At 48.4% G+C, this 24,996-nt stretch overlaps 1 protein-coding gene across 1 annotated transcript in view; it reads left to right on the top strand.

Moving 5' to 3' along the window:
* The window catches only part of LOC139274614 (ankyrin repeat domain-containing protein 42-like), a 69,538-nt gene that overhangs the window by 21,499 nt on the left and 23,043 nt on the right, over positions 1-24,996 (top strand). Inside the window, exon 6 of the mRNA XM_070891292.1 lies at positions 18,030-18,230. Coding sequence (XP_070747393.1) covers positions 18,030-18,230 — 201 coding nt within the window. The remainder of the gene's footprint in view (positions 1-18,029; positions 18,231-24,996) is intronic.

Raw genomic sequence — 24,996 nt, 5'->3', positions numbered from 1 at the left:
GAGAATAGCAAACTTTCCCAAGGTGCAGGGAGCAATAGACTGTACGTACATCACCCTGATAGCACCTTTACAGGATGTGGAGGTGTTTTGTAACCAAAAGGGATTCCACTGCCTGAATGTGCAGCTCGTTGTCGATCACAACCAAATAATCATGGCAGTAAATGCTAATTTTCCAGGCAGCATCCATGATGCGCACATCTTGTGTGAGAGCACTGTCTCTGACCTGTTTAACAGTCAGCCACAAGGTCACGGTTGGATGCTGGAGGATAAAGGATATGGCCTTGCCAGCTGGCTCATGACCCCCCTGCATAATCCCCAGACGAAAGCCGAGAAGCGCTACAACAAAAGCTATATAGCTACATGCAGTATTGTCGAAAAGACAATTGGAGTTCTGAAACAGCGCTTCAGATGCCTGGACCACTCTGGAGGCAGCCTACAATACCACCCTGACCAGGTCGCTGAGTTTATTGTGGTGTGCTGCATGATGCATAACCTAGCTATAAGGAGAGGACAACAATTGCCAGATGGGGCTGCTGGTCCACCTCAGGAGAGAGTGGAGGCGGAAGAGGCAGATGAGGAAGAGGAGGAGGAGGATAATGAGGACCTCGGGGAGGACAATCAGCCTGGCGATGAACCCATACTCCCACGCACCCCCACAAGACTGGAAAAGCCCCGTGGCAGTTACGCAGCTGCAAAACTTTTGCGTCAGCAGTTCATAAATGAACGCTTTGCATGAACTTACATTGGTGACAGTTACAGTTACAGTTATGGAAAGACAACAGTTGCAGTTGCGTTACGTTTCATCCTGGCCTGGCCATTGTTTTCCAACAATTGTATTCATGTTTTACCTTACCATACATTATTATAAGATACTGCACAACAATTGTAAAATGCAATAAAAAATTTTAATAATTGAACAATTAAATTTTTTAATTTTTAAAATGTAACACCACGCCCCCCCTCCCCAAATGGTCATCCAACAATAAATTTAAAAAACAATAAGAACAATAATATAACAACAATAACAACAGAATAACAATAACACCCCCCTCCCTACCTGTGGCCACACTTCCCTCCAGCAGGTCCTCTACCTACACCTCCCGTGTCTTAGCCCCCTCCTGTTTGAATCCCCGGGTAATGGGACGAGGATGACTTGCAGCGGGCAACCTCGACTTCCTGCTGTGGGGGGGAGGGGTGACGGTAGCAGGATCGTCTCGGGTGGTGGAGGAGAAGACGTTCCTGAGGAAACGACTTCCGAGCCAGAAGGAAGTTCTTCCTCCTGACTCGCATCTGTGCTGGCGGAGTGCAGTGCCATCTCCCACCAGTCTCCCATGCTGCAAGGCATGGATGGTGGTGGTCTGTTCACGCATCTCCAGGATCATCTGCTGCATATCCTCCAATATGCGAGCAGACAGCCAGGACATGTTCCCCGTGAACGCACCAAACGCCTGGAGGAGCTCGCGACTTATCGCGACACTCTCCATGCACAGTCTGCCCTCAATGCGATCTGCCAATAGCGGCGTGTGCTGACCTCGCTGACTCGACCTCTGTGGGGTCAGTGTGAGCACTAATCGCCTTGGAGTCGTCGGCTGCAAGCCGCTTGGTCCCGCTACTTCTTCTGTCGAAGATGACGACGACCAAGTGGCCGCAGGTACGACATCCAGTGTGATGCAAGGGGCATCCTCCTCCCTTTCCATAACTTCCTCCTCTGGTTCTGGTTCGGTGGTGTCCTCCTCCTCTGCACCCGTGGTGATGACCACCTGCACATTGCCAGGGGCAGGTATGGCCTCCCTCTGTTGTGCCATCGGAGTTGTGAGACCTGCAAAACACAATTGAGCTTATTGAGCTTATTAGAACAGAAGGTTACACATGATTCTTGCGCTGCGCTGCCATACATAGGAGGAGCAGCACTACTACAATAAATGTGACCGAGAGACGTTACATATTAATGCATCATATGGTAACACATATGGTAATACATCTATGTGGAATTCACTGCCCAGAGAGCTGTGGAGGCTGGATCAGTCAGAGATAGAGAGAATGATAAGGGAATTAAGGTTTATGGGGAGCGGGCAGGGAAGTGGAGCTGAGCCCTGTTACATCTATAGATGCTTGGATAATGACTCCACGAGGCACTTGAACTGTAGTGACCTTAGTCCATTTAATGTAACTCCAGAGTGAGGATCACACATGGTGGCCTGCCTTTTATACCAGGCCTGGCACACCTCTACAGGTAACCTACAAGTCTCCCACTGCAGTGCCCTCTGGTGGCACACCTTAGTGACCATACAGCTGGTGTACAAGTTTCCCATAGTAGTGCCCTCTGATGGAACATCTTATGTTATAGTACAAGCAGTAAACGTGTTTGGATACTTGACATCACTCTCCCCCAAGTCCTTAGTGCAAATCGCCTTCATGCATTGACTGTGCTCTGGGCTTAGCTCTATCTGGTTGACCCTTGGAGGGTCGTTTCCATCTTGGGTGAGTAGGTGGTGTTTTGTTGGCAGTAGAGGTGCTGGTGGTTTCTGTTTGTGCATTCATGACCACTCCATTCTCTCCCCCCCACATATAGATTATGCCGGTGGATCATTACATTTATATACATTCAAATCCAGAAAAAAAAATGTGCATTTACATCATTACGTTTGTGGTACAGTTGTGAGACAAGTACATTTGACTGGTGAGATACATACTTGGAATATACTTGGAGTCAGTGCTGGGGTCAGCACCGGTGTGTGAGGACAAACTAGTGCCAGAACTGCTGGATGGTGTCCAGGTTGTCTGGTGGTGGCGCGGTGCCCAGTGCTGGCAGTGGGAACCCGGTTGGCTCAAGTTGCCTGCTCTCGGGGCCTTTGCCGTTGCTTCTAGCGTCGGGCAGGTTCACAGATGCCTGTGATCTCCCTGTCCTTTCCTTGCGCCCCGGGTCGCTGCTGCTCTCCGAGGAGCAGTCGTTTGGCAGTGCACAGAGAACTGCTGACTCGCTTGCCTGGCCGTTATTTGGTTTGGGATCCTGGCTGGTCCCGGTCCCATTTGGGAGAACCGTTGCAGGTGACTCTTCATTCCCGGGTGTAGCCTTGGTGGCGATAGGGTCTGGGGGCTGCGCCTTAGCGCAGTTTGCTCTTTCAGGCTCGTGGCGGTTGGTGCCATCGGGTGCCTGAGAGGTGGAGCCGATCAGGGGAACGGTATCGATACCAGTGCCATTGCCCTCTTGAGATCTCTTGCTCTGCAGCTTGTCTATATTAGCTGCTTGTGGCCACACTCCATGGTGCATCACTCTGGTCTCAGGGATGCAGGCTACAGCATTGGGTAGCTCGCTGGACCTGTGTGCTCCCGATGGGTGTTTGCCCGCTACATTAACTGAATGTAGTTGAAATCTTACATCGCACAACGTTTCATTACTCATTGTAGATAAATTGTAGCTCCGATCGCAATCGCACGACTTTTCTTTCCTTATTGCAAATATGAAACTCTGATCATCAATTACAAGCTTTACATTTAGCTGACAGTTGCTATTACATTGAGTGAGAATGTGGGACCGTCCCTTTAAGTGTGGTGGGTTGCTGGCCTCCTTTCAGAGAGCCTTGCTATCTTTACCCCAATCCTTTTCTTCGCTTGGGTCGTTCAGCCTGATTGTCCCATAGCCTCTCAAAGGCTTCTTGATTCATTACTGACTGGCTCGCCCCCGTGTCCACCTCCATGAAGACTGGAACGCCGTTTATCTCGACTTCCATCCTCAACGGGGAACATTCTGTGGTGCAGGTAAACATGTCGTACACCTCATCGTGGGGCTGAGCTGCCTCTCTGACTATCGCTTCATAATCCACGCTGGATTCATGGCCATTTGCAGACTCTTCATCAACACAGTGAGTCATATTTCTTTTATACATTCGCTGGAGGTGGCCCATTGTGCTTCAGCCTTTACACACATAGTGCTTAAAACGGCACTGGTGAGTCTGTGATTCCCTCCGCAACGCCAGCATACTCGATTAGCCCCCCTCGGCGGACTCTGAGTTAAGTGACTCGGGGGCCTGTTCTCTCTCCTCTGAGGTGATTCATGTTCTACAGTCCAGCCTCTAAAAGGCGCCATTCTGTGCACAGTACTTGCAGGGTTTGAGTCTGAGGATGAGTCATCTGCCTAGAGCCGCAGGTCGAGGTCATGAATGCCTGACTCATAGTGATGGCCTTCTGCAGTGTGACTGTGGTATCCGCAGATAGTAGTCTGTGAAGAAGGCCCTCATGGCCGACTCCGATGACCAAGATATCCCGCAGCACTTCAATGTCTGGCTGTGAGGATGCTCTCTTTAGGCTTGAGTTGTTCTTGGATCAGCGTTACAAGCTCCTCGTACGTCTTGGTTGTTGTCTTCGCTGGTACCAGCAAGTCCCTGACGAGGCCATAGACGGTGGGCCCACAACTAGTTAGCAGGATAGCTCTGCACTTATCAGCCAGTGTGGCCGGATTATTTGCTGTTTGCTGTGAAGAAATGGTCCAGCCTCTCCACGAAGGCATCCCAATCATCACCATCGGCGATCTGCTGCAACTTACAAGGTTAGCCATTTTCGTGTGAAAGTCCGTAATCTCGTCGCCAATTGTTACGTCTTGATTTCAGACATTTTGCAAAAAAGCTCTCTCTCTCTCTCTTTCTCTTTTTCTCTCTCCTCTCTCTCTCTCTCTCTCTGTCTCTCTCTCTCTTTCTGTCTCTCTCCCTGTGTCTTCTGTGCATGCCTGGATGACCCCTGACCTCCCGAATCACGGGAAAACTTCTTTGCAAAAAAACCCGCATGTGCAGAAAGTCCACATCGCTAAGGCACAATCCATATCGCTGAGCTATCGCTGGGCTATCGCTGGGAAAAAAAAGTCGAAAGTTGCGATCCGAAAAATGGGCAATCTTCTAGCGATCCTGAAAGCTGAAACATCGCTAAGGCTGGAACATCACCCATTTTTTGGACCCTAGCGATCTAAGTGGAAAGTCTAGCCCTATATAAATGCAAGTTGTTATTGATATAACTGAGTAAACATCACTGAGCCTCAATCTGCCCCGATTGTAGACCAGCTTATTGCAAAGGCTTTCCTCAGAACCATTTGACACCTCTCTTGTAACAGGCTTTAAGTTGTGAATTGCAAGTTCAAAAAATGGTTAACCCCACATGGTAATTAAAAAAAAAGTTGGAAGATGTGACAATAAGCATTAATAAAGGTCTTTTACGTGGACCCATAAAGCCACCATTTCTAAAACAGGAGGGGAGTTCAACCATAAAAGTCACAGGAAACACAGGACCGATGACTTGCAGTTCGGTATTACTGTAGCAATCATCAGAGCCTCCCATTAAAAACATTGTAGCTACCCGTGCAAAGCTAAGGAAACGGGGAAAAAAGCTTTACACTTAACAGACCAAAGGGCAAAAATTGCATTATGATATTCAAGCAGTAGACAGCTTAGATCAGACAGCAACAGATCATCCAATCATATCAATATCACAATGCCATGTCAACCCAAGTGCGCTCACTACTGGTTTTCAAGAGCACATGTTCCACCAAAGCAGAAGCTGCAGATCTCATAGTGACTTGAGAGTTCACTCACCTCCACCACTGGGGTGCATCGGACTGCTGATCTGGGGGCTAATCGGGGCAAAACCGCTCACTGTGAAATTTGTAATGTCCCTTGGCTGCAATAACAGTGGATTGATGAGGGCAATACGGCTGTTGTGGTGTACATGGACTTCCAAAAAGTGTTTGATAAAGTGCCACATAATAGGCTTGCCAGCAAAGTTGAAGTCCATGGAATAAAAGGGACAGTGGCAGCATGGATACGAAATTGGCTAAGTGACAGGAAACAGAGAGTAGTGGTGAACGGTTGTTTTTCGGACTGGACTGGTATTCCCCAGGGATCATTACCAGTGTTTTTTGTGATATATATTAATGACTTAGGTGTACAAGGCACGATTTGAAAATTTGCAGATGACACAAAATTTGGAAGTTTAGTGAACAGTGAGGAGGATCGTGATAGACTTCAAGAGGACATAGACAGGCTAGTGGAATGGGTGGACAAGTGCAGGAATTAAACGATGAAAAGTGCAAAGTGATACATTTTGGTTGGAAGAATAAGGAGAGGCAATATAAACTAAAGGGTACAATCCTAAAAGGGGTGCATGAACAGAGGGACTTGGGGGTATATGTGCACAAATTGTTGAAGGTGACAGGGAAGGTTGGGAAACCGGTTAAAAAAGCATACGGGATCCTGGGCTTCATAAATTGAGGCATAGGGCCGCATTTTTGAGAAGTTTGCGACTGGGTTTTTGCTGTGATTTGACCCTCTGTGATGAAAACCTGGTCGCAAAGCCCTTGGCTTGTTGTTTGCGGCGGTGATGGGATGTATTGCTGGGGAGAGGTGCACCGACATGCAAAGTCACGGATCGCAATACCATCGGACTTTCGGCTTACTCCCGACCTGTACGCCACACCCAGCATACCGACAGGTTAAACCTGTCGGTGCAGCCCTACCAGCAACGTTAAGTATGAAAACCTGCAAAAAAGGTTAGTTAAAGTTTTTATTTAATTTTTTTTTTTCAATGATGCAATAGTTACGTGTCTTATAAATGTTTTTTCAATGTGTTTTGGAACTTTTTTCCCCCTCCAAAGGCCTCTCTCGCAGCGCTCCTGGCCCCGGACTAAATTTGGCGAAACTCACGTTTTTGCGCCACGCTTCCTCGTGTAACGCCCCCCTTACCGCAAACTTAAAACCCGAAAGTTCGGCCTAAAAACTGTCGCGCAGTGAAAACGGTAAGTTTCATGCATTGTTATCATTTTCGTTGAAAAAACCCAAAAGCCGAAAATCCAGCCCATATAGAGTACAAAAGCAAGGAAGTTATGATGAACCTGTATAAAATACTAGTTCGGCCTTAGCTGGAGTATTGCCTCCAATTCTGGGCACCGCACTTTAGGAAGGATGTGAAGGTCTTAGAGAGGGTGCAAAAAAGATTTACAAGAATGGTTCCAGGCTTCAGGGACTTCAGTTACGTTGTTAGACTGGAGAAGCTGAGGGTGTTTTCCTTACATCAGAGAAGGTTGAGAGGCGATTTGATAGAGGTGTTCAAAATCATGAGGGGTCTGGACAAAGTGGATAGAGAAACTGTTCCCATTGGCAGAAGGATCAAAAACCAGAGGTCACAAATCTAAGGTGATTAGCAGAAGAACCGGTTTTATGCCGACGTGGTTCGGATCTGGAATGCACTTCCTGAAAGGGTGGTGGAGGCACATTCAATTGTGGCTTTCAAAACGGAATTGTATAAGTACCTGAAGGAAAAAAATTTGCAGGACTTCGGGGATAGGGCGGGGTAGTGGGGCGAGCTGAAGTGCTCTTACAGAGAGCCAGCATGGACGGGCCGAATGGCCTCCTGTTGTGCTGTAACCATTCTATGATTCTATGACGGCGTATGTACTGTGAATGGCCCCGCAAGTTCAGGGTTTCTGCATGTGTTGCGCATGTGCGAATTCTGGAACTTGCAATCTGTCAAGTTTCTCCTTGACTGATCGTACGCATCTGCTGTAAATTCACTTTCGCTGGCGCAGAGTTGGACTATTTTCCCAACTACTGCCCAGCGAATACCCATGAAACCCTTATGCCTGATAAAAGCTGGTGTAAGGTATTCTTTTATCAGTGTAAGGGTTAAAATTAATGTTAAAATAACATTTTTTAAATGATTTAAACATTCACTTACATTTAAAATTAATTTAGGAACAGTCCGGAGACACAAGGTAAGTACGTAGTTTTCTTGCAGTTCGGAGGCGTACATGGATGGCAATCCTCTGACCACAACTTCTAGCCCAATGTTTTCATTTTTTTTAATGGTAGAAAAGAGAATACATGGGTATATTTTGTTACACAAGAGATTATATTGACATATTTAGGGGTGTTGGTATAGCTCTACACATGTTGGAATCTGCACATTAAAGTTTTTGGACTGTGGCCAGGTCTTGCAGGTAGTGGAATAGCTCATGTCACTGAGGTACATTTCTCTGCCAATGGTTGCAAAGCATAACCTAGACTTTGCCAAGTTTGTAATGTGGTGAATGTATCTGGGAAAACGTCGATAGACCATGAAGGTTTGTCAAGGTGACATATACTTCATTCATGCTTGATAGTGTTATTATTACGTGGAGGTAGATTATCACTTTGGGCAGACTTCATCGGCAAGGAGGAGGAGTTGCCCAAAGTGATAATCTACACCCACATAATAATAATACTATCAGCCTTTAATGAAGTATGTCTCTTCCTACGTGAAGTACCTGCAGAAAGGGCTGAGCCATTCTCAGGGCCAGGCCTCATTTCTTTAACCTCGTTAAGCTCCAAAAGCTGTTGAGATGCTCATAAGCAGCTCACTGAATTGGGAGGGGTGGACAAGAATTTTGGTGGTTTCGCCACAGAGCCAAACTGGAAATTGTCTCCTTAGAGTGGGCCGATGTAATCGTGGGTGTTATGTATGTAAACATTACCAATGTGTAATACTTGCCACCAGAGGCGCAGCTGTGGGAGGCCCAAGGGTCACCTGCACACCCTGGGCAAGTGGGTATAAAAGGCAGTCTACCATGCTGCCTCCTCACTCTGGAGTTACAATAAAGAGACCAAGATCACAACAGTTTGAGCTTAAGATATACAGTCTTGTGGAGTTATTCTAAACGTAACAATTGACGATGAGTAACAGATCATGAACTTTCACACAGTTATGACTGCCGTTGGTATTCTTGAGAGATTTGTTGAGGGTGATGATTGGGAAGCCTTCATTGAGCGTCTTGATCAGTACTTCGTGGCCAACGAGCTGGAAAAGGCAGAAACCGTGATCAAGCGCAGGGCGATTCTCCTCACCGTTTGTGGGTCCACGATACATGGCCTCATCAAAAATTTGCTAGCACCGATGAAACCAACGGAGAAGACATATGAAGAGTTGTGTACGCTGGTTCGGGAACACCTCAAACTGAAGGAGAGCATCTTGATGGTCAGGTATCGCTTTTATACGCACCACCGCTCTGAGGGCCAGGACATGTCGAGTTAGGTCGCCGACCTAAGACGCCTTGCGCGACTGCGTATTTGCTGGATTTTGGGGGAAGTGTTGCAGGATTTTTTCGTGCTTGGAATCGGCCACGAGGTCATTCTTCGCAAACTGCTGTCTGTTGAATCGCGAGATCTGAGCAAGGCCATCACGATAGCCCAGGCTTTTATGTCCACGAGCGATAACACTAAACAGATATCATTGCAGTATCGGAACTCACCGGTAAGTACTGTGCATAAAATAACGCCTTCAGCAGGCAGAATTGAACATGGCAGGGCCTACATGCCCGCAGAGGCCAGACCTAGGATGAGTCAGAGCCTGCCGTGGGGTGTGAATGTGAATCCATTAGCACCGTCAATGTCGATTCAAGCACTACATGTGCAAGGGCTGTGGAACAATGGGGCACCTCCAGCGAATGTGCAGATGTGCTGCGATTCACCACGTGGCAGAGTCGGCAGAAGATGACTGATCCGGCTCGGATCACGCTGAACGAGTAAGAGAGGCAACTCAACCCGATGCTGAAGAGGAAGTGTATGGGGTACACACCTTCATCACCAAAAGCCCTCCGATAATGTTAAAAGTCAAATTAAATGGCATTCCAGTTTCCATGGAATCGGACATGGGGGCGAGGCAGTCAATTATGAGTCAGAAGGCTTTTGAGAAACTGTGGGGCAACAAGGTACAAAGGCCAAAACTAAGTCCGATCCATACCAAGCTGCGCACTTACACCAAAGAGCTCATATCTTCACTGCCACACTGCCAATGATTGGTATCATACAATGGAACTGTGCATGATTTACCACTATGAATTGTACCAGGCGATGGCCCAACGCTGTTCGGCAGAAGCTGGCTAGGAAAGATCCGATGGGACTGGGACAACATCAAAGCACTGTCTTTGGAGGATGGCGCCTTGTGCACCCATGTGCTAAACAAATTCCAGTCATTATTCGAGTCAGGCATTGGCAACTTCACAGGCGCCAAAGTGCAGATCCATCTAGTCCCTGATGCATGATCCGTTCATCACAAGGCCCGAGCGGTTCCATACATGATGCGAGAGAAAGTCAAGATCGAGCTGAACAGACTCCGAGAGGGGATCATATCGCCAATCGAGTTCAACGAGTGGACCAGTCCAATTGTTCTGGTGTTGAAGAGCGATGGGACGGTCAGAATCTGCGGGGACTACAAGGTAACGATCAACCGAGTCTCGATACAGGACCAGTACCCACTACCCAAAGCGGATGACCTGTTTGCAATGCTAGCAGGGGGAAGTCGTTCACCTTGCTGGATCTAACCTCTGCTTACATGACACAGGAGCCGGCTGAACCTTTGACAAAATTGACGTGCATCAACACGCACAGAGGACTGTTCATATACCACAGATGCCCCTTTGGGATTCGTTCAGCGGCGGCCATCTTCCAGAGGAACATGGAGAGTCTGCTGAAATCGGTTCCGTGCACCGTGATGTTTCAAGACGACATCTTGATCACTGGCCGCAACACCACCGAACACTTGCACAACTTGGAAGAGGTTCTCAAGCGACTGGATAGAGTGGGAAACGCTCCGTGTGTTTTCCTGGCTCCAGAGATCGAATTTCTGGGGAGAAAGGTTGCGGCGGTCTGCATCAGACCCACGGACTCTAAGACGGAGGCCATCAATAATGCACCCAGACCACAGAATGTGACGGAGCTGCGTTCGTTTCTGGGACTCAACTATTTTGGTAACTTTCTACCTGGGTTGAGCACCTTGCTGGAACTTTTGCATTCATTGCTACACTAGGGGGACGACTGGGTTTGGGTAAAGCTCAAGAGACAGCCTTTAACAAGCCCATAAACCTGCTTTGTTCCAACAAGTTACTTGTATTGTATGACCTGTGTAAACATTTAGAACTAGCTTGTGATGCATCTTCAAATGGGGTCGGCTGTGTGTTACAGTAAGCCAATGGGTCAGGCAAACTGCAACCAGTTGCATATGCGTCCAGAAGCATACCCAAGGCTGAAAGAGCTTACAATATGGTTGAAAAGAAAGCATTAGCATGCATATACGGGGTTAAGAAAATGCATCAATACCTATTTGGACTCCGGTTCGAGCTTGAAACCGACCACAAGCCGCTCATTTCATTGTTCTCAGAAAGCAAAAGTATTAACACCAATGCTTTGTCCCGCATCCAAAGATGGGCACTAACGTTATCTGCGTATGATTATACAATCCACCACAGACCAGGCACAGAGAACTGTGTGGATGCCCTCAGTCGGCTACCATTGCCCACCACCGGGGTGGAAATGGCGCAGCCCGCAGACTTGCTCCTTGTAATGGATGCTTTTGAGAGCGAGGGGTCACCCATCACGGCTCGCCACATCAGGACCTGGACTAGCCAGGACCCGGTGTTATCACTAGTAAAAAGCTGTGTCCTCAAAGGGAGCTGGTTGGCGGTCCCAAGGGAAGTGCAAGATGAAATTAAGCCGTTCCACCGACACAAGGATGAAATGTCCATCCATTCGGACTGCCTCCAATGGGGGAATCGTGTAATTTTGCCAGAAAAAGGCAGGGAAACATTTATACATGACCTTCACAGTACTCACCCAGGCACAGTCATGATGAAGGCTATCGCCAGGTCGCACATTTGGTGGCCCGGCATTGACTTGGAATTGGAGTCATGTGTATACCAATGCAACACTTGCTCACAGGGAGGCCCCACTGAGTTTGTGGTCATGGCCCTCCAAACCTTGGTCAAGGGTCAACGTAGATTTCGCTGGCCCCTTTCTAGGAATGATGTTCCTAGTAGCAGTGGACGCTTACTCTAAATGGATTGAAGGTACAATAATGTCGTCATGTACGTCCACTGTCACCATTGAAAGCCTCCGGGCCATGTTCACCACCCATGGTTTGCCCGACGTCATTGTTAGTGACAATGAACCATGTTTCACCAGCTTGGAATTCAATGCGTTCATGACCCGCAATGGCATCAAACATGTCAGGTCTGCGCCGTTTAAGCCCGCATCCAATGGTCAAGCGGAACGGGCAGTCCAAACCATCAAGCAGAACTTGAAACGTGTGATGGACAGTTCCCTGCAGACCCGACTATCTCGGATTCTGCTCAGCTACTGCACGCGACCCCACTCGCTTACCGGGGTTCCCCCTGCAGAATTGCGAATGAAGAGAGCACTCAAAACCAGACTCTCCTTAGTCCACCCGGTTCTCAATGATCATGTCGAAACGCGGCGACACCGGCATAACATGGACTACGATCGCGCGACTGTATCATGCGACATTGAAGTTAATGACCCTGTATTTGTTCTTAATTATGGTCATGGTCCCAAATGGGTTGCTAGCACTGTGTTAGCCAAGGAGGGGAAGAGTGTTTGTTGTCAAACTTTTGAACGGACAAATGTGCAGAAAGCATTTGGATCAGACCAAACTGCGATTCACTGACAACCAAGAACAGTTTGAAGAGGACATTACCATCATTGATCCACCAACACACACCCAACCAGCAATCGACCTCGCGGTCAACCACGAGGATGAACCCACCATGCCCGACAGTCCGATCAGACCAGCCACACCGCAGTGCAGCAATGATCCGACCGACTCACCCATGCCAGGACTTCAACTCAGGCGATCAACCTGGGAACGTAGAGCCCCGGATCACCTCAACTTGTAGATAACTTGTATCTAAGACTTTGGGGGGGGGAATGATGTTTTGTATGTAAACATTACCAATGTGTAAGACTTGCCACCAGGGGGCGCACCTGTGGGAGACCCAAGGGTCACCTGCACATCTGGGCAAGCAGGTATAAAAGGCAGTCTAAGATGCTGCTTCCTGACTCTGGAGTTACAATAAAGAGACTGAGGTCACAACAGTTTGAGCTTAAACTATACAGTCTTGTGGAGTTATTCTAAACATAACAGCGGGGATGGGGGATGGCTGGGAGGCGGGGGGGTGGGGGGTGGCAGGATGCTGGGAGACTTTTGTGAGACCAGGATAAGCAATCTACCAAAATAACGCCCTGTTTGGCATATTGAAAATAGGTTCTTGCCTGAAACAAGCAGGGGCTGCCCTGCTAAAGGATCTGAAGAAAATGGCGGCAGGCTAATTTCTGACCTACACTGACTTTCAGTCCTTCAATCCCTCAAATCTAAAATGTTGATTCTCACGGCCTTCATGGTCTCAGCCATTGTTATCTGTATAATCCCTTCCAGCAGACAACCAACACCACCCCCCCTCCCCCCGCCTCTTAAAGCTGCACAGCTTTGCAGCCAGGTAGCACTCTGAAGCTCCCGCTCAACTGGTGAGCTGGCTTTTAATTAGAAACACCGTGCATGCGTGGGATTTTGAATAGCCCACGTAGCCTGTTAAAGTGACTGCACAGGCAATAACAAATTAAGAGGGAACATTACCTGCCTTCCTCTCCCACTCCACCCCCACCTACCACTCCGCCCCCACCCCCTCTCTGCCCCCGCCCTCACCCACTCTCCGCCCCACCCCCACCTCTCTCTCCTCCCCCACCTCCCCCTCCCTCTCCACCCCCACCCCTCTCTCCACCCCCACCCCCTCTCCCTCTCCATACCCACCCCCCCTCTCACTCTCCACCCCCACCCCCACCTCCCCTCTCCCTCTCCCTCCCCCCCCCCTCTACCTCTCCACCCCACCCCCTCTCCCTCTCCATACCCACTCCCCTCTCCACCCCTACCCCCCCTCTCCCTCTCACCCCTAACCCCTCTCCCTCTCCCTCTCCACCCCCACCAAAAATGTATATATTTTTTAAACATATTTGAAGCCAAGTGAGCAGTCTATTATCAGCTTTGTGAGGTGGTATATATACAGACAGGCAAAGTTCTATAGCTATCTTGGAATTTCCATTATACTCCATTAATGCAAGTTATGATTAACATTAAATCAGTTCGTGTCACGATATCAAGAGTGTGCTTTCTTTTTTCCAAATTGTCTCCCTGAAGGGAGTGTTGTTGGGATACAGCTGTACAGGTGCCTCACCCATTTACATGATCTCAGCACTAAACATGCTGCTGGTTGACATAGCGTTCAACAGGTGGGCCAAAATCGGGTGCAGTCTAATGTTTGGCCCAGTCTCTCCACTACTTAAAGGGAGAGTGCTTTGGTACAGCAGCATCTCATTGACATTGGAGGTTGAAGACATGGCTCAGCAGCAATACAGAATGAGCCAGAGGATTCTCGCAGGGTGGCAGGAAGCCACCATAGCACACTTGCAGAAGGCTGTGGCAAGAGATAGCTGAGTACTTTCATGGCCAACAGTGTTGTATTGTGGACATGGATCCAGTACTGCAAGAAGTTTAATGACCTCACACGGCAGGTCAAGGTGAATGAAGACTTCAGCAAGTGCCATATCCCACCATCTGCACATTAAGCTACCAACAATCTGTAGCTATCACCACTCATACCTCACAATCAAAGCTTCACTTCACCCTTACCACTGCTGCAACACTCACATACCACGCCTTGCACACACTGACAGCTATTCAACCATGGCATGCATATCACCCAAACACATTTCACCACCCTCACTGACACACTTCCCGTTCTCTTGCAGGACAAGGTGGCTCACAACTGCCGGGAGCAGCGGCAGATGGGAGGCAGCCAAACCTATTTACAAACCTTGAGTGAACTGGAGGAGAGAGTGCTCAACATCATTGGAGGGGAAGTCACCGAGACCGTGGTAATGGGTGAAGTTGAAGCCCTTGGTGACAATGACTGTATGCTCATTCCTGATCCTTCTTCTCAAATCCCACTTCCCCCTCATCCAACAATCTCTTCTCACTTACAAGCTGCTGATCGTGTATGCATGGATATCTTGCTCCCTTTCCACCTCCACCCCCATCTCCCTCTCCGCTCCCTCACCATAACCCGACTCTTGTGACTTTCTGCTTTCAGGTGACCAAGAGCTGCCACCAGCACAGTCTGTCCCCGAAGTCATGGCAGAGATTGGAGATGAAGAAGACGACACACCGTCTCTGCATCTGACACTCGCAGACAGCAGCTCGGAAACTGGCACTGCGCGTACTTTAGAGGGGAGTATAGATGTGCGATCTTTCCATGATGAGGCACCGGACACAAGTGGGCTGCAGCAAGGCCAGGGGAAAGGGTAGCTCAGCGGCCAGTGACCTGGAGGCCGAGTTTGCTGCTGCTGCAGACAGCGCAGATGATGAGCTCGATGGGGTGACCTTCAGAAGAAGGTTGATGGGCATGCACACAGAAATGCTTGTTGCAATGAAAAGCCCGCCAGAGAGCCTCTTATCAGTGTCAAGGAGCATGGAGGAGTCCGGCTCCAACATTGAACGGGGCTTTGCACAGAGTTGGAGCCAGTGATTTCCAGGCTGGAAATGATGGACAACACTAAGAGAGACCTTGTGGACCCAGCTATGATGCTGCGTGTGATGGGCAATGTCGCGGCTTCCATTGCAGCACAGGCGGAATCTCAGTGCTGCAGTGGAAGCTCTGACGGCTGCCACCGTTGCTGGGATTGAGTCTCGACCGGGGCTTGCAGAGTGTCGCAGCAGGTCAGCAATCTGTCCTCCAACATATTGCTAGGAATGCTGAGGCGCTGCCGTGGGAGAGTGGCGGTGGGTCTGTGGACCAAGAACCTGCTGTCCTCTCTCAGGATGACAGCATTCCTACTTCCACCACTGCCACTTCACCATTGCACTTGTTGCTACCTACTAGTCAGCCAGCCCAGACTGCTGTCCCCCCATGATAAGGTGGTGCAGTCTACAGCCGGGCCCTTTAGGTCCACAGATGATTGAGGTCGTCTTGCAAGGCCATCTGCAGTGTCCCTCATGGAAACTCAGCAGCCCTCCACCAGCCATGCTGCAGCCACTGGGTGAGCATTGCATAGAGTAGGACAGGGCACATGAACGACAGGCACTAAGGGAATGCACAAGGGTGAATAGTTGATATTGTACTGTTAGTTGAATATAAATGTATAAATTTTGTTTGTTTTGTTTTGTGATGGCTTATTTCAGCTTTATGCCCAGGAGGACGCTGTGATATTCTGTGACAGAGGGAGGGTATGATGGGAATGTGGTGAGCAATGGGGATCTAGGGTTTCATTCATTGGAATCGGAGTCTGATGAGACATTCACGGACAGCCAGTCCAGAAGGGGAATTGGCTGCCTGCCTCCTCCCTTCCTCCTCGTCCTCCTCCTCCACTTGCTCCTCTTCCTCCTCTTCTCCCTCGTCCTCCTCCTAAGGTGGTCCCACAATTCCTGCTTGCAAGTGTTGCACCCTCATAATGACCAAGTTGTGAAGCATGTAGCAAACCACCATGAAATGGGACACCCTCCGAGAGGTCAATTCAGCAGCCCGATGATCTGCTCGATGCTGTTCCTGGTGGCAGCATGGTTCTCATTATATGAGTGCTGGGCACGAGTGTTGGGGTTGCGGAGGAGTGTCATTAGCCAGGTGTAGAACGGAAATCCCTTGTCTCTGAGCAGCCGTCCTCATGTTTGACATGGTGGCTGGAGGTTTGCTGACACATCTGACTGATGCAGGATGAAGGTATCATCACTGCTGCCAGGCAAGCGGGCATTCACCATCAGAAAGCGCTGGGTGTGGCTGCACAACAACAGCACATTAAGTGAGTGGTAGCCTTTGCGGTTACGGAAGATCTCAGGATTGGTATATGGCGCACGCAAAACCATGTGGGCGCAATCGATGGCACCTTGCACGATGGGGAAGCCCGATATCCTGGCAAAGCCACATGCCCACTCCTTCTGCTTCGGTCTGTTCAGGGAGAAGACAACGTAGTCCCTTCTCCTGGAGTAGAGAGCCTCTGTGATCTCCCGGATGCAGTGATGGACAGCGAACTGGGAGATGTTAGCTTTGTCTCTTACTGCAGAATGGAAGGATCTGCACGATGACCTTGAAGGCCACTGGGAGATCTGTGGTCACCCTGCTCTGAGACTGCAGGTCTGGTTACAGGTGGTGGCAGAGTTCTGTTACCAACTCCGTGGTGAAGTGTAGCCTCCAAATACACTGCTCCTCGCTTAAGTGGAGATAAGGGAAGTGCTCCCGGAAGACCCTAGCTGAGTAAGACCTCCTGTTGAGAACCCTGCTCCCTCTGCACGTATCTTCTGTTCTTCGCTGCCTCCACTCCCTCTCCCGAAGATACTCGAGTGCGAGGGGGACTGCAACTCGAGCCCCTATGACGGAGCAAGTGTTGTGAGCAGAAGCCTTTAAATAAGAATGAAGGCATTCTCCCCTTGCACCAATACTCCCCGTGACCTTAAGAATTTGAAACAAATTTAGAAAGCCAGTCAAACTGAAAAAGCATGTCAGCTGCAAGTTGTTGCTGATGATCGCTTTAAATAGCGCTGCTGGAGCCTCCTTCGAGCTTGTGAACGCTTGGTCAACTCATCGGAATTAACACAGAGCAATAAGTGGAGCAGCGAACACAAAAATGTCAGGTCCGGCGTCAGGTGAATGTTGTACACTCACTGACGTCACGCTTTGCATAATCTACATATCACCAGCGAGCATGGTCATTGACTGCGCTGCCAACCAGCCGAAAGAGCGGCCGCTGCGGGACCCACCGGCAATGAGTGGAAGTGAGGTGGCAGCCATTTTTTAAAACCAAAACATGACCTTAATGGCCAGCGTTTACACCTCCAATTTCTAGGTTTAAGTGTCAGCACATCATTCAACCATACAGGGCACCCAAGTCCTAGATCATTCAATTCTTGTGTGATATCCATACACATGCAATTTCCTGCAAGGTTCACTTGATTATCGAACAGCAGTGAGATCCTGGACAATGAAAAAAAATTTGTGTCATAAAAGCGGCAACACTGTTAAGATACTGTTGAGCAGAACTGTACTGATCACTGCAGACTTTATTTTTATGTATAAATAATTGCACTGGATATTATTGACAGTTTGGTTATTGCTTATTTGAGTTATTGTAAAAGCCAGTAATGTTGTTTACTTTTAATGTATCTTGTTCTTTCAATGGTAGCTCATCTCGCAGCAATGGAAGGTCACTTGCATTGCTTTAAGTTTCTTGTCTGCCAAGGAGTTAGCATGACCCATGTACTGGGAGCCAGGAATGACCAAGGCGAAACCCCACAGGATCTTGCAAAGAGATTCTACAAAGACAACATAGTGCAGTACATTGCAGCTGTGGAATATGAACGGGATCATCCAGTCGATCAAGAAAGTAAGCAGACAAGATAATCGGCGAGTAACTCTTCCCTTCCCCTGGCCAATGCTGTCACATTTAGCTCATCAAGCAGTTGCTGCAGCTTATGGTGCTATTTAAGGAAGTGGTTTGTTAACATCGAACACAGAAACTTTGTGGCATTTACAGAACATGAAACTCTTCTTCAATTTACAAGAGTGGTATTTCTTCAGTGATTATGTGTAATCTTGCAAAGATAGATTAATGAATAATATAACCTTGTTTTTTTTCATTACAGAACACTTTTAAAAATCATATTTAAAAAAATCTTTTGCAGGATGCTTGTCTCTATTAGATGGGTTTCCACATGACTGCTATTATTACAGTTAGCCAGCATTACACGTGCTTAAAGTCAGGCTGAATGAACAGTGAGTTTTTCAGCCTTGTTTCTGTGTGGTTAAGTTTGCATTAAGCACACCTTGTTGATATAAGCAAGCCGAAGAGAGCCCAGGAACTTAATCGTGACAGTCACATTGAGAAATAAACAAGCAGGGAAGAAGGACAAAAAAATTCTTTGTCCATAGGTTGGGAAAATCAGAAAATAAATCAAATTGGTCATTGTCATGTATCCAGACATGTTTACTGCTTGTACTATTACATATGATGTTCCACCAGAGGGCACTACGATGGGAAACTTGTACACCAGCTGTATGGTCACTAAGGTGTGCCACCAGAGGGCACTGCAGTGGGAGACTTGGAGGTTACTTGTACAGGTGTGCCAGGTCTAGTATAAAAGGCAGGCCACCATGTGTGATGAGCACCCTGGAGTTATATTAAATGGACTAAAGTCACTACAGTTCAAGTGCAATAATTTGCCTAGTGGAGTCATTATCAAAGCATCTAAAGACATAACAATTGGCGACGAGATTACGGACTTTCACGTGAAAATGGCTAACTTTGGTACGTTGCAGCAGTTTGCCGATGGGGATGATTGGAATGCCTTTGTGGAGAGGCTCGACCATTTCTTCACAGCAAATGACCTGGCAGGCGATGATCCGACCTCGCTGGCTGATAAGCGCAGAGCTATCCTGCTCACCAGTTGTGGGCCCACCGTCTATGGCCTCATCAGGGACTTGCTGGCACCAGCGAAGACAACGACCAAGCCGTACGAGGAGCTTGTTACGCTGATACAAGAACAACACAAGCCCAAAGAGAGCATCCTCACAGCCAGACACCAGTTTTACACCCACCCACGGCCCAAAGGCCAGGAAATCGCGAAATATGCTGCAGACCTCAGGAGGCTGAGGGCACCGTGTGATTTCGGCGAACACCTCACCGAAGCACTGCGGGACATCTTTGTCATTGGAATCGGCCATGAGGGCGTTCTTCACAGGCTACTATCTGCGGATACCACAGTCACACTGCAGAAGGCCATCAACATGAGCCAGGTATTCATGACCTCGACCTGCGGCTCTAGGCCGATGACTCATCCTCAGGACTCAAACCCGGCAAGTACTGTACACAGACTGGTGCTCTTTAGGGGCTGGACTGTAGAACGTGAATCTCCTCAGGGGAGAGAGAACAGGTTCCGAGTCCCTTAACTCTGAGTCCGCCGAGGGGGGCTAATCGGTTAGCACCATGCTGGCGTTGCGGAGGGAATCAAAGGGCTCACCAGTGCCGTTTTAAGGACTATGTGTGTAAAGGCTGAAGCACAATGGGCCACCTCCAGCGAATGTGTAAAAGAAATAGGACTCACCGTGTTGATGAAGTGTCTGCAGAGGGCCATAAATCCAGCATGGATTATAAAGAAGTGGTCAGAGAGGCAGCTCAGTCCCACGATGAGGAGTATGGAGTGTTTACCTGCACCACAGAATGTTCCCCGTTGAGGATGGAAGTCGAGATAAACGGCGTTCCAGTCTTCATGGAGGTGGACACGGGGGAGAGCCAGTCAGTAATGAATCAAGAAGCCTTTGAGAGGCTATGGGACAATCAAGCTGAATGACCCAAGTTGGTCCCGGTTCAGGCAAAGCTGCGCACCTACACCAATGAACTTATTCCAGTCGTTGGTAGTGCGGATGTAAAGGTACTCCATGATGGCGCGGTGCACAAGTTACCACTGTGGATTGTTGCAGGTGATGGACCAACGCTACTCGGAAGAAGGTGGATGGAGAAGATCCATTGGAGCTGGGAAGACTTCACCCCTCCAGCAATCGACGTCCTCCGCGCTCAGAGGCAAAACAAGCCCCCACCTGAGGGTGGACCCGGCACCAGAGAGCAGACCAGCACAGCACCCGAGGCATAGACCGCCTAGCACGACTGCGAGGAGATGATCCAGCTGAGATGACCCGAACGCACCTTCCAGGCTCCAGTGGCAGGACTCCGGAGGAAGAAAATCGGATCCAAAGACGACTTCCCAGCTTCGGTGGCAGAACCCGGGGAGAAGAAGATCACAGCAATCGACATCGTGGATGGAAGAAAGATGGCGACCAAAGCACGAGGTGAAGCGCTAAAGCAAAAGATGGCGGCAACCAGACCACGAGGTGCAACGCTGATGGAGCAACACGAGATACCAAGCGAAGAAGATGGTTGGGGTAAAGATAGCAAGGCTCTCTTAAAGGAGGCCAGCAACCCACCACACTTAAAGGGACAGTTCCACATTCTCAATCAATGTAACAGCAACTGTCAGTTAAATGTAAAGCTTGTAATTGATGATTAGAGTTTTATACATGTAATAAGCAAAGAAAAGTCATGCGATTGCAATCGGAGCTACAGTTTATCTACAATGAGTAATGAAACGTTGTGCGATGCAGGATTTCAACTGCATAGAAACATCGAAACATAGAAAATAGGTGCAGGAGTAGGCCATTCGGCCCTTCGAGCCTGCACCACTATTCAATAAGATCATGGCTGATCATTCACCTCGGTACCCCTTTCCTGCTTTCTCTCCATACCCCTTGATCCCTTTAGCTGCAAGGGCCGCATCTAACTCCCTCTTGAACATATCTAACGAACTGGCATCAACAACTCTCTGCGGTAGAAAATTCCACAGGTTCACAATTTTCTGAGTGAAGAAGTTTTTCCTCATCTCGGTGCTAAATGGCTTACCCCTTAGCCTTAGTCCATGACTCCTGGTTCTGGACTTCCCCAACATCGGGAACATTCTTCCTGCATCTAACCTGTCCAGTCCCGACAGAGTTTGACATGTTTCTATGAGATCTCCTCTCATTCTTCTAAACTGCAGTGAATACAGGTCCAGACGATCCAGTCTCTCCTCATATCTCAGTCCTGCCATCTCGGGAATCAGTCTGGTGAACCTTCGCTGCACTCCCTCAATAGCAAGAAAGTCCTTCCTCAGATTAGGAGACCAAAACTCAACACAATATTCCAGGCGAGGCCTCACCAAGGTCCTGTACAACTGCACTAAGACCTCCCTGCACCTATACTCAAATCCCTTAGCTATGAAGACCAACATGCCATTTGCCTTTTATTTTGCTTCGGTCTTCACAGTGGAAGACACAAAATCATGTCAAAAATTGCTGGTCACGGGAATGTGGGAAGGGAGGACCTTGAGATAATCACTATCACTAGGTGGGGTAATGCTGGGCAGGCTAATGGGACTCAAGGTGGACAAGTCCCCTGGTCCTGATGAACTGCATCCCACGGTATTAAAAGAGATGGTAGAAGTTATAGCAGATGCATTCGTTATAATCTACCAAAATTCTCTGGACTCTGGGGAGGTACCAGCGGATTGGAAAGCAGCTAATGTAACGCCTCTGTTTAAAAAAGGGGGCAGACAAAAGGCAGGTAACTATAGGCCGGTTAGTTTAACATCTGTTGTGGGGAAAATGCTTGATGCTATCATTAAGGAAGAAATAGCGGGACATCTAGATAGGAATAGTGCAATCAAGCAGACGCAACATGGATTCATGAAGGGGAAATCATGTGTAACTAATTTACTGGAATTCTTTGAGGATATAACGAGCATGGTGGATAGAGGTGTACCGATGGATGTGGTGTATTTAGATTTCCAAAAGGCATTCGATAAGGTGCCACACAAAAGATTACTGCAGAAGATAAAGGTACGCGGAGTCAGAGCAAAATGTATTAGCATGGATAGAGAATTGGCTGGCTAACAGAAAGCAGAGAGTCGGGATAAATGGGTCCTTTTCGGGTTGGAAATTGGTGGTTAGTGGTGTGCCACTGGGATCGGTGCTGGGACCACAACTGTTTACAATATACATAGATGACCTGGAAGAGGGGACAGAGTGTAATGTAACAAAATTTGAAGATGGCACAAAGATTAGTGGGAAAGCTGGTTGTGTAGAGGACACAGAGGGGCTGCAAAGAGATTTAGATAGGTTAAGCAAATGGGCTAAGGTTTGGCAGATGGAATACAATGTCGGAAAATGTGAGGTCATCCACCTTGGAAAAAAAAACAGTAAAAGGGAATATTATATGAATGGGGAGAAATTACAACATGCTGCGGTTCAGAGGGACCTGGGGGTCCTTGTGCATGAATCCCAAAAGGTTAGTTTGCAGGTGCAGCAGGTAATCAGGAAGGCTAATGGAATGTTGGCCTTCATTGCAAGAGGGATGGAGTACAAAAGCAGGGAGGTCCTGCTGCAACTGTACAGGGTATTGGTGAGGCCGCACCTGGAGTACTGCGTGCAGTTTTGGTCACTTTACTTAAGGAAGGATATACTAGCTTTGGAGGGGGTACAGAGACGATTCACTCGGCTGATTCCGGAGATGAGGGGGTTACCTTATGATGATAGATTGAGTAGACTGGGTCTTCACTCGTTGGAGTTCAGAAGGATGAGGGGTGATCTTATAGAAACATTTAAAATAATGAAAGGGATAGACAAGATAGAGGCAGAGAGGTTGTTTCCACTGGTCGGGGAGACTAGAACTAGGGCACACAGCCTCGAAATACGGGGGAGCCAATTTAAAACCGAGTTAAGAAGGAATTTCTTCTCCCAGAGGGTTGTGAATCTGTGGAATTTTCTGCCCAGGGAAGCAGTTGAGGCTAGCTCATTGAATGTATTCAAATCACAGATAGATAAATTTTTAACCAATAAGGGAATTAAGGGTTATGGGGAGCGGGCGGGTAAGTGGAGCTGAGTCCACGGCCAGATCAGCCATGATCTTGTTGAATGGCGGAGCAGGCTCGAGGGGCTAGATGGCCTACTCCTGTTCCTAATTCTTATGTTCTTATGCCTTCTTCACCGCCTGATGTACCTGCATGCCAACTTTCAATGACTGATGAAGCATGATATCCAGGTCTCGTTGCACCTCCCCTTTTCTTAATCTGCTGCCATTCAGATAATATTCTGCCTTCATGTTTTTGCCACCAAAGTGGATGACCTCACAGTTATCCACATTATACTGCATCTGCCATGCATTTGCCCACTCATCTAACCTGTCCAAGTCACCCTGCAGCCTCTAGCATCCTCCTCACAGCTCACACCGCCACCCTGCTTAGTGTTATCTGCAAACTTGGAGATATTACACTCAATTCCTTCATCTAAATCATTGATGTATATTGTAAATAGCTGGGGTCCCAGCACTGAGCCCTGCGGCACCCCACTAGTCACTGCCTGCCATTCTGAAAAGGATCCGTTTATCCTTTATCAAAACCTTCCCCGTTTTATTTTTACTCCAGACAGGAATGTACAATTGTTGAAGATCATCCATGTGATCTTTAAATGTGTGCCATTGCCTATCCACCGTCAACCCTTTAAGTATCATTCGCCAGTCTATCTAGCCAATTCACGTCTCATACCATTGAAGTTACCTTTCCTTAAGTTCAGGTCCCTAGTCTCTGAATTAACTGTGTCACTCTCCATATTAATAAAGAATTCTACCATGTTATGGTCACTCTTCCTCAAGGGGCCTCGCACAACAAGGTTGCTAATTAGTCCTTTCTTATTACACATCACTCAGTCTAGGATGGCCAGCCCTCTAGTTGGTTCCTTGACATATTGATCCCTAATGCGCTCCAGGAAATCCTCCTCCACCATATTGCTACCAGTTTGGTTAGCCCAATCTATATGTAGATTAAAGTTGCCCATGACAACTACTGTGCCTTTATTGCATGCATTGCTAATTTCTTGTTTGATGCTGTCCTCAACCTCCCTATTACTGTTTGGTGGTCTGTACACAACTCCCACTAGAGTTTTCTGCCCTTTGGTATTCCGCAGCTCTACCCATACAGATTGCACATCATCCAAGCTAATGTCCTTCCTTACTATTGTGTTAATTTCCTCTTTAACCAGCAACGCTACCCCACCTCGTTTTCCTTTCTGTCTATCCTTCCTGAATGTTGATTCAGATACATATTCAGATAATGTAGCAGGCAAACACCCATCTGGAGCACACAGGCCGAGCGGGCTACCCAATGCCGTAGCCTGCGTCCCTGGGACCAGATTGATGCACCACGGAGTGTGGCCACGAGCAGCTGCAGAGCAAACAATCTGAAGAGGGCAACGGCACCGGCATCGATACCCTGCCCCTGATCGACTCCACCTTTCAGACACCCGATGGCACCAACCGCCACGAGCCTGAAAGAGCAAACTGCGCTAAAGCGCAGCCCCCAGACCCTATCGCCATCAAGGCTACACCCGGGAACGAAGGGTCACCCGCATCGGTTCTCGCAAATGTGACCGGGACCAGCCAGGATCCCAAACCAAATAATGCTCAGGCAAGCGAGTCAGCAGTTCCCTGCACACTGCTAGATGACAGCTCCTCAGGGAGCAGTAGCGACCCGGGGTGCAAGGAAAGGACAGGGAGGTCACAGGCATCTGTG

This window comes from Pristiophorus japonicus, chromosome 10, assembly GCF_044704955.1.
Source record: "Pristiophorus japonicus isolate sPriJap1 chromosome 10, sPriJap1.hap1, whole genome shotgun sequence".
Lineage (NCBI taxonomy): Eukaryota > Metazoa > Chordata > Chondrichthyes > Pristiophoridae > Pristiophorus > Pristiophorus japonicus.
Note: the sequence above shows the minus strand (reverse complement) of the source record. Positions and strands in the feature narration are given on the sequence as shown.